Below are 9,484 nucleotides of genomic sequence, written 5' to 3'. Positions count from 1 at the left end.
TATTAAGCCTATCACACAATGCCTGGCAACAGGTAATAGGAATAGAGAATAGAATTTTTGACGCGTTGGATTCGTCGGAAATTTTCTTCCAACCAATCCAACGCGTCAGAAATTCTATTCCCTGTTCCTATTGCCTGTGCTTTCCTATTGTGTGATAGGCTTTACTGTGAAACCCTCTAAATTGAGATTAGACGTTTAAAATAAGAGTATAGTTAGTACAAAACTTTCGTGTTTATGTATGGGTGTGATGTATCGTAGTAGTGTGTCCGTGTGCTCATGTATATACGAAAATGGTAATTCTGTCGGTAATACATAGATGTCGGTAGACCCGCTACGGGATCCTCTTAATACGAAACGCTTCCAATCTAGTACGTTTTACGATCCTGGTTAGTACGAAGCAAAATTTCGGACTGGCAACACTGCTTACACTATGCAATGAACTCGCAATGCCTTTTTTAGATAGGGACCCTGAAGAGACTTTCTAGGTATCCGAATGAAGTACACACGTTGTTCCGTTCGTCAACAAATATCTATAAATCTCTTTGATCTTAACTGACCATGGTATCTATATTTTAGAATCTATGGGAAGCGATGATCGTTTAAGGACGTGGTATCGAACGTGTGTCCAAGTCACCGTTCAAGTCGCGGCAGCACGATGACGAACACAGGAGGTAAAGTAGTCGCGAATCTGCGGCAAAGGTTCGTGTCGCCGGGCGTGTTGCGATGGTTCCCCGGGCACATGACGAAGGGTCTGAAGCAGATGCAGCAGCGATTGAAAGATATCGACTGCATCCTGGAGGTTCACGACGCGCGGGTACCGATCTCCGGGCGCTACGCGGATTTTAGCAGGACCCTGACCGGCCTGAAGCCGCATATATTTGTATTGAACAAGAAGGACCTGGCCGACACGGGGCAGGCGAGGAGTATAGTCTCCTCGTTGAGCGGAGAGGGGCTGTCCAACGTGGTCTTCACGAATCTCAAGAATCAACAGTGCAGAGGCGCGCAGAAGATCCTGCCGCTGGCCAAGAAGCTGATACTGAACTCGCAGCGTTACAATAGAGCGCAGGAGGAGTCGTTTTCCATGATGGTCATCGGCGTGCCCAACGTCGGCAAGTCCTCTCTGATTAACCGTTTGAGGAGCAATATCCTTCGCCTGGGCAAGGCTACTCACGTCGGCGGGACGGCTGGTGTCACGCGCTCCGTATTGACCCACATAAAGATATCGGAGGACCCACTGGTGTACTTGATCGACACCCCGGGTATTCTAGCTCCCACCATCAAGGACGTTCACGCCGGCTTTAAGCTGGCGCTGGTCGGGTGCCTGCAGGATCACGTAGTGGGATCGTACCTGCTCGCGGATTATTTGCTATTCTGGCTCAACAAGAACGGCCGGTTTGAGTACGTAGAGGTGCTGGGGTTGCCGGAACCAAACGACAACGTGGCGTACGTGCTCACGTTCATCGCCGCGAGGCTGGGCAGGACTGTGAAAGTGAAATGCTCCGACGGCCGGTTAGAGGTCAAGCCAGATTTCAAGTCCGCGGCGGACCACTTTGTCAGTTTATTCAGGAAGGGAAGCCTGGGGTCCTATTGCTTAGACATAGACTTACCCGGGACGTCGGAGAACCGCCAAGTTAGCTTAGCCTGATGATGATAGTCGTAAAATGTATCATTTGTAAATATATTTGTACATAATCTACTTGTGGAAGTGCTCCTCGATCGAGCGCAAAAATACAGACTTTGATAGTTTTACACGAAGACGTCGGGCGACTCGAATAGTATTGGGAGAGCAGTGACCTTGAGAAAATTACCTGCCCACTTTATGGTCCAGTTTCACGAACGTCGGTTAACTGTTAACCAGAGTTCAGTCGACTTCCCATCTTTCTCAATCTTGTTGTCCAAGAAGAGACAGAGGATCAATCAACCATGGGTTAGCGGTTAAGCGACGTTTGTGAAACTGGCCCTATCTCGTCCTCGTACAAAGTCAAACGACTTTCGGTGATTGTCAAGATCCTGGACTTTTATTCCGAATGTCTTGTATAATATGTTGGAAGGAGGAGGGGGAGGAAGAACAATACATTTTTCAAAGTATCAAAAGTTGATTGATCAAGATGTAATACGACGATAAGGTTTGTTCTCTTCCAGAAATTGCGCTCGAAAAGGACCGAAACCCATGGTCGAAACGTCGCGCATCGTACATTCATGTAATTAGCAGCTATTAAACGTGTGCCAGTCAAGCCTCCGCTACAATGATTCTCTGTTCTGTCTACAATGGTCGTACAGTTGTATCGATGGTCGCTTGAGCAGTCGCAAAGCAGTCGTAGTCGTAGTCGCTGGAATAGGTTCAATTCCTATTCCAACGAACACGACTGCGATTTATTGCCGCGACGGACCAATCAGAGAATAGTGTTATATGTCGTGTGTCATTATATGTCGAATATATCGTGGGAAAATACCTCAAAAACAGAAAATCGGTTTCAGTTATACATCGATACGACCCAATCCATGACTCTACGATTCTAAGACTGCGACCATTGTAGACAGAACCGAGAATCATTGTAGCGGAGGCTTTAAGGTCGCTTAAACTTTCCATTATTTTTCCAAATAGTTTTCGAAGATGCGCGGTAATGTAATTTGTAGCGAAGGAAGCTCTGATGGGAAAATTTTGCTGAAAATGTAATGAAATTGATGAAAAGTGAAATGAAAGTTATTGGAAACTTGTTGAAACCATTTCAAAATAAATCATAAGTTTCGTTATGAAATTCAATGAAATACTGTGAAATTAGATGAAAGCTAATTAATATTACTAAAAATTAGTGAAAAAATTTTAGAAATGTATATTATGAAATTTGCAGAATTTAACTGAAAATAAATTTTTTAATGAAAAATTGCTGAAATGATAATGAAATTGGGTCAATTGCAAGAGATTTTCAACCAAATTTCAGCAAATTTCATTACGTTTTCAGCAAAATTTTTCCATCTGGGAGGGTATCACTTTCCCCACCCGTCTTCCTCGTGCATTCTCTCCGCGGAAGTGGGACATCGAGCCACGTGTCACTTCCACTTTTACCACGGTAGACGCTTCTCCCGTGTTTCGCGCACGCGGGAGATACCGTACAAGACAATTTAGGAGATGCCAAATGGTACCGACTCTCTCGACTATTTCGTTGTAAAAAACATCGGATTCGCCATTACGTCAACCGTTGATCGGGGCTGAGACACACGGGCCTCTATTTCATGTTTCGAAGGCATCCGAGTCGCCGCCGTCGAGCTAACGCTTTTCATGGAATTCATTTCCAGCGAAAATGTTCGCGAGGGCAACGTTTTACCCATCCTTGCTTTATAACGTCGTCATGGAGAGGATCACGGCTCGGAATTGGTACGATCGAATAGACGAGACTGTCATACTGGGCGCCTTGCCGTTTCGGCGAACGACTCAACAGGTGTGTCTCCGTAGATTTACTTTCGTGACAAAAACCGAGGATATATTTCAAATTGACAAGACTACTTCGATCGCAGTAACACGTGGTATTTATTAGGGCTCGCTATTATACGTTTAAACGGAAACACGTTTATACGTATAATTAGCTATCCGTTTATTAGAAACGTTTTTCCGAATACACGTGTTTTTACTTAACAAACGTTTGCACTACTTTACTTACTAAACGTTTAGTACAATACCTACAAATAAACGTTTTTCTGGAAGAAAATGTAAACGGATAAACGTTTCACACGTTTATTCGAAAAACGGAATAAAATCCGAGCCCTAGTATTTATGCCTTCGCAGCTTTTCATTTTGTTTCCCTATCTCTTCTCGTTTATTTTGTCTTCTCAATTTTTAATAAATATCGAATAACGTCACAAAACGGAACGTTGTTATGTGTAATTTCATGCGCACTTGGATCTTTCGTGTTTTGCGTCCGCCTCCTCGTCTATTAATCATACATTTAGGGTACGCCAAATCTTAAACTTGTCAATCATTTGAACAAAGACACGTTGCGCGACATTGCAATTTAGATTTTACATCCTTGTTCTTTTCTCTTCCAGTTGATCGACGATGAAAATATCAAGGCTGTCGTGTCCATGAATGAGGATTACGAGTTATCTATGTTGTCCAACACGGAGAAGGTGTGTGGCAGAACGACTCAAGATATGAAAATAAATTAGCATAGTGAGAGCTGGTATGAAACAATGAGCTTATACATGGCTTAAAAGTAACAATACTTTTTCTCCGTACAGGAGTGGCGCAGGCACGGCGTACAATTTCTGCAGTTGTCCACGACGGACATCTTTCAAGCACCGTCTCAGGAAAAGCTGCAGGACGGCGTAAACTTCATCAATAAATTCCGCAACGTATCGAGTAAAAAGTTAGGCGAGGCAGGTGTCGTGGACGGTCACGACCAACCTGGCACGGTTTACGTTCATTGCAAAGCAGGAAGAACGAGAAGCGCGACATTGGTTGCGTGCTATTTAATAATAGTGAGATCACATATGATACAGTTTAAATGTAAAACTGAAACATTTTGGCAGCGTTGACAGTGAAGCATCCTCCTCGTTTTTCTAGAAATTCAACTGGACGCCCGAGGAAGCGGTCGCTTATATGCGAACGAAGAGACCACACGTACTGCTCCATACAGCCCAGTGGTCTGCGCTGAAGCAGTTTTACACGAGACATGTACGACCTGCATCTTAGCTACAATTTTTTTGTACATTATACTGGATGTTGTTTATACCGAATGTGGGAAATATAAATGTGAGGACTGATTTCGATACTACGCTAAATGTATGTGCATGTCCGTTCGATTAGAAAAAAGCGTGGAGATAAAATGAGAGAAATCATTTACCGAGTCTTGCTAGTAACGGGTTCAACTTTCTTTACATGTGTGGCCGCATATTTGATGGCCTCTGCAATCGCTCTTTCCATACGTATCTGAAGATCCTGTGACACCTTTGTAGATTTCATACTCGCGACTAGCATGGGTTTGAATCCCTTAACAGGCCCATGCTCTGCATTAAAGATTTGAAGAATGACATTCATCCAAGTTTGTGCGTTAAATGTACTTGAGGCGGTTTCCTAGGCACAGTGATGAATATATTTTATCTAAATTAATTACTTATGTCAAATGCTCTCTGTATCAAAATGCTTATTTATGACTGAAGATACCTGCGGTATGGAACATCTTGCTTTTACAAATTCATTCGTACAGGATAGAACCAACATTGGCACTCCGGAAAAGAGCGACGTAACTTCGTGCAATGACAAATATGTGGGGTTTTTATTCAAGCAGTGCACGATAAAACAAGATGACGAATCCGTGGCGTTAGTGATCTCACGAATTATAGAATCTCTGCAATTGAATCGTGAAGTTAATCAAAATTAAATAGATTATTCATACGTGATATGTATATGTTGTATACCTTTCGCTTTCTTTCTCTCGTAGCCACACAATCTTGTTCAAATTCTCGAGATATGTCAAACATTTCTCTTTGACCAAGTAAGGTAACGGTACTTGTACGTGCTGATCATTGATCTCTTGTTTTATCCGATTTGTTTCAACGTTAAATGTCTCGTACGCGAATTCACCACTTTGCGAAGTGTCTTCTAGCTCTGCAATTCTCTGACACATCCTCTCGCCAGCTTGCTTCATACGTAAGGCTCCCGGGCCAACAACGGCCTTAACAATGCGTTTCGTTGCTCCCTTGGAGGCATACGATAAGAAACAAAAGTGTTGTAACACACCTGTATTATGAACATGCGTACCACAGCACGTTTCCCTAAATACACACAGTTGCTGTTAATAATTGATCAGATCTCAGCTCGGAGAATTTGTTGATGCTTAAAATTCGGACTCACTAACTTCGCTTTCAAGTTGTCGGTATTGATTTCTACGACTTTAATGTCTGTGTAAGGATATATCTCCCCAGGAACTAACGTAACGTCATTTTGCTTTAACAGATCGAGCGAATTTACAGTCTGTACAGTCGTTGCAGCACGAGACTGTATGACATTGTTAATGCAATCTTCTACCGTCCTCATTTGTTCCGACGTGAGCTGTTCGCCAAACGAGTTGAACTGAAACTTCAAATTATCCGCATCGACTGTACATCCACGTTGATAAACTACTTGCATAACTTTCTTTAAAGCTGCATTTAACAGATGTGCGGCTGTATGATGTTTCATTGCTCCAACGCGAATATTCGGTTCTACGCTGACCAAACAATCGTCCTCTATTTGTAAATGTAGCTCTGACGTGCTAGAAAAAAATTTGCATATTATACAACTTTTCACAATGAAATTAGAATACAATTAATATGTAAGAGACACTTACGGTAAGTCTGTTTCGGCGAAACGTCCAGAATGAATTACATAACCGTTTACCTTCCTGACATTGTCTACATTAAAAAGTAGATTTTTAACACGAATGTTCCCTCTATCTGAAACCTGGCCGCCTTCCAACGAATAACACACAGTCCTGTCCAATATAATTCCAATCTCATCTGCACTGTTTATCACCTCACCGACAGCTATTTTATTGTCAGCATTATTAACTATCGTAATATCGGAATAGCTTTTACTAGCAACTAATTCTCCTACGATATGAAATAGATATTCAATTTTAGGACTGCGCAGTACAATAATATGTGACAAAAATATGTACATATATGGCTCGTTTTCACATTACCATTGAGAATAAAGCCAATGAGTTTACTGCTAAGCGCTGGAAACTCGTAGGTATTTCCATCGTATGTGTAACTATACTTGAATGAATCGTCTGTTTTAGGTACACGATTTTCTTCAAGTATCCCCAATGACTCTTTAGTAATTACAGCACTATGTTTGTCCAATCCAAGCCTCGATTGATATCTACGAATATTAAGCTGCTCTTCGAAATCAACCTCGTCGAAGTGTAAAGATTCGATCTGCGCTAGTTCCGCTATAGTCTCCGAGTTGAGACCGTATGTATCGTACAGCTTAAACGCGACACTCCCGGGTAACACGTTGGTTTTGCGTCTGTAAATAATATTACGGGTCACCATACGTGTATTCACGTATCACGTATGGAAAGAGATACGATTATCTTACAATCCTTTCAATGCGGACTGTAGATCTTTATAGCCGTCAACCAGACCGGGAGCCATCCAATCGGTGATCGCCGCCAATTCGCGACGAGTTTCAATCATCTTACTCCACATTTTGCCAGAAGTATTCCGTAATCTCTTCAACAGATCCTCTTCAAAATCTATTACCCTTTGCACCTTGACAAGTAACAATGGGATCGTTTCAAACGTGCCGCGTCGAAAAGTGAGATTTCATTCGGTGCACACGTATCTGAATAATTTCAATTATTTTACCTGTTTCAAATTAGTATGCAATTCTGGATAAGTTACACCCAGATTGTCAGCTACGTCACAGGCAAGTTCTGAAATTATGCCAGATTTTCTGAAGACCTTCTCCCCTACACCTATCGCATTTCGCAATACTCTCCGCAACTTCGGGCTGAAATTACACATATTACAATTAATTACACATATACGTATGTCTAATGTATGTGGATTACATATAGTGGAAAGTCCCCTATTATGGGATAGGCTCCTAATATGAAATAGCGGGGTTTCTGCCAAATTGATAGACACCATCTGTTGATTCCACCGTGAATGTTTTGCCCTTGGAGTGAAGTCTGTTTAATGTAAAATTGATTGTTACATCGTGTAATCGTTGCGAGAAGAGATCTGCGATCGAATTTGGACGTTGAACACCCACTATCTCATATTAGAATCCTATTCCACAACAGAGGACTCTCCTCTATTGAAGTCGTACTGTTGTTCGGGTAACATATTGTCGGCCAATGCAACAGTAATCATTCTTGCGTGATCAGCTAGAATCCTGTAACCGTAGTCAATTCTGCCCGCATCGTCATCACCAAACGTTCCCCTGTACTCTGGCGCGCGCGAGTGCTTTCGTATCGCGTCGAACAACGGCTGGAAGAGGTCTGTATCATAATTGGACATTTTCCCTTGCAACAAGGTAACCAATCGTTCAAGTCCCATGCCTGTATCAACATGATGGTTTGGTAAAGGTACTATACATCCATTCGCAAGCCTAACATAAAATATTACAAAGTTGAATAGACTATGCAACTTCATATTAACTCATACAATTAATAAGCTCTTTGCGTATCACGTGAAAACAGAAAAAAAAACTTCTAACAATATCCAGACGTAACGTACGAGATGCGCAATAAAAAGTACCACACAATTATTGAGGTGTGATTGAGGCCCGGTTTCACCACACGTCGCTTAACTTTAATCTCGGTTCAACTCACGTTTGTCTCCTCCTGGAATAACGGCTGGAAAGAGATGAAGCACGAATTGAGCTAAGCTTAGAGTTAAGCGACGTCGGTGAAAGCGGGTCGAAAAGATTTAAAATGCTTGGACTCGAGAATCGACGAGCTCACCTCTCGTATTGGATAAAAACTATATTCCATAGCTCCATGAGATCGGCGTATCCCTTGTTCACTCGATCGGCTTGATTAGCCGGTCGTTTCACGTAGTCAACGTGTATCTCCGTGCAAGGCCCGCAAGGGCCTGACACCCCCATTTCCCAGAAATTGTCTCGCATACCGAAAGGCAAGACCTTGCATTCCGGTAGGCCAAGCCTTAACCAAATGTCCTTGCACTCCAGATCCGGACTAATTCCTAGCTCCTCGTTTCCGCCAAAATATGTCACGTACAGGCGTTCTTCGGGTATGCCGTATACGTTCGTTAACAAATCCCAGGCGTACGAACAGGCGTCCTCCTGAAAGCCACCAAATTATACAAATAAGAGGTACTGCAAATGAACTCGGAAAGTGAATACGACACGCCGTTTCTCATCTCGTACTTTGAAATAATCTCCGAAGGACCAGTTGCCGAGCATCTCGAAGAAGGTGTGGTGATAACTGTCGTTGCCAACGACACTCAAATCATTGTGCTTGCCACCAACCCTGATGCACTTCTGCGAGTTCGCAACCCTCGTCGCAGGGGGTTCGTAATAATTCAAGAAGATCCCTTTAAACTGAAAAGTAAACGTAGACGGTAATGTTGATCGGAGCAGGCTCCGTTATCAGACGCAGTTTTTCGCGGATCGAGAAGCGTACTTGATTCATGCCTGCGTTGATGAACATCAGGGACTGATCGGTGATCGAGGAAACGGGACTGGAGCGTATAAAGCTGTGCTTTAGATCCTTCGTGAAGTAATCTAGAAATTCCTGTCTGATCAGGTTAGCCGGTCTGCTGTTCGCTAATCGGCTGAACCGGCGAATCGACCTGAACGAGATCATTCCTCTCGCCATAGAACCCATCGCGTTGCCTGTAAACGAGTAATACGAAAAGCGGCCAGCTCGCGCAAAGAGCTCCATCGACGCGGAGGCGCGTGCACCAGGAGTTATCGCGTCGCGTAGCCAAGCATGGTTAGGAGGGCACTTTGACCATGTATGTATGTATGTAT

General features: G+C 43.0%; 3 protein-coding genes across 4 annotated transcripts; 2 read left to right on the top strand and 1 right to left on the bottom strand.

Moving 5' to 3' along the window:
- Positions 1-596: 596 nt before the first annotated feature.
- On the top strand, positions 597-4,824 carry LOC105567681 (phosphatidylglycerophosphatase and protein-tyrosine phosphatase 1). Of its 2 annotated transcripts, none has more exons than XM_012022741.1 (5): positions 597-671; positions 3,298-3,440; positions 4,045-4,125; positions 4,237-4,476; positions 4,562-4,824. In XM_012022741.1, exons 1-5 carry the CDS (start codon positions 656-658, stop codon positions 4,688-4,690), a joined length of 609 nt encoding a protein of 202 aa, XP_011878131.1. In that variant the 5' UTR covers positions 597-655; the 3' UTR covers positions 4,691-4,824. The 2 variants fall into 2 exon arrangements, with proteins under 2 accessions (XP_011878131.1, XP_011878134.1); XM_012022744.1 differs by lacking the exon at positions 597-671 and adding an exon at positions 2,935-3,140.
- Positions 647-1,752, top strand: LOC105567680 (mitochondrial GTPase 1). The gene has a single exon (XM_012022740.1). It carries the CDS (start codon positions 656-658, stop codon positions 1,643-1,645), a length of 990 nt encoding a protein of 329 aa, XP_011878130.1. The 5' UTR covers positions 647-655; the 3' UTR covers positions 1,646-1,752.
- On the bottom strand, positions 4,610-9,478 carry LOC105567682 (alanine--tRNA ligase, mitochondrial). Its single transcript, XM_012022745.1, has 13 exons — positions 9,135-9,478; positions 8,879-9,052; positions 8,454-8,794; positions 7,817-8,098; positions 7,351-7,495; positions 7,082-7,254; positions 6,681-7,009; positions 6,327-6,588; positions 5,856-6,251; positions 5,416-5,772; positions 5,162-5,345; positions 4,842-5,071; positions 4,610-4,690 (listed from the first exon to the last, which is right to left on the bottom strand). Exons 1-13 carry the CDS (start codon positions 9,393-9,395, stop codon positions 4,687-4,689), a joined length of 3,138 nt encoding a protein of 1,045 aa, XP_011878135.1. The 5' UTR covers positions 9,396-9,478; the 3' UTR covers positions 4,610-4,686.
- Positions 9,479-9,484: the final 6 nt, after the last annotated feature.

This window comes from Vollenhovia emeryi, unplaced genomic scaffold (assembly GCF_000949405.1).
Source record: "Vollenhovia emeryi isolate VEMERY1.0 unplaced genomic scaffold, V.emery_V1.0 DF939135.1, whole genome shotgun sequence".
Classification (NCBI taxonomy): domain Eukaryota; kingdom Metazoa; phylum Arthropoda; class Insecta; order Hymenoptera; family Formicidae; genus Vollenhovia; species Vollenhovia emeryi.
The sequence above is the reverse complement of the archived record's forward strand: the minus strand, read 5'-3'. Positions and strand labels throughout refer to the sequence as shown.

Coding starts and splice junctions, on each gene's coding strand:
- LOC105567680 (XM_012022740.1), top strand. CDS start 656: ATGACGAACACAGGAGGTAAAGTAGTCGCGAATCTGCGGCAAAGGTTC.
- LOC105567682 (XM_012022745.1), bottom strand. CDS start 9,395: ATGGAGCTCTTTGCGCGAGCTGGCCGCTTTTCGTATTACTCGTTTACA. Junction 8,795..8,878: donor CCTTCGGAGATTATTTCAAA/GTACGAGATGAG, acceptor GGTGGCTTTCAG/GAGGACGCCTGTTCGTACGC. Junction 7,255..7,350: donor TGCATACTAATTTGAAACAG/GTAAAATAATTG, acceptor TTACTTGTCAAG/GTGCAAAGGGTAATAGATTT.
- LOC105567681 (XM_012022741.1), top strand. Junction 3,441..4,044: donor TTCGGCGAACGACTCAACAG/GTGTGTCTCCGT, acceptor TTTCTCTTCCAG/TTGATCGACGATGAAAATAT. Junction 4,477..4,561: donor TTGCGTGCTATTTAATAATA/GTGAGATCACAT, acceptor TCGTTTTTCTAG/AAATTCAACTGGACGCCCGA.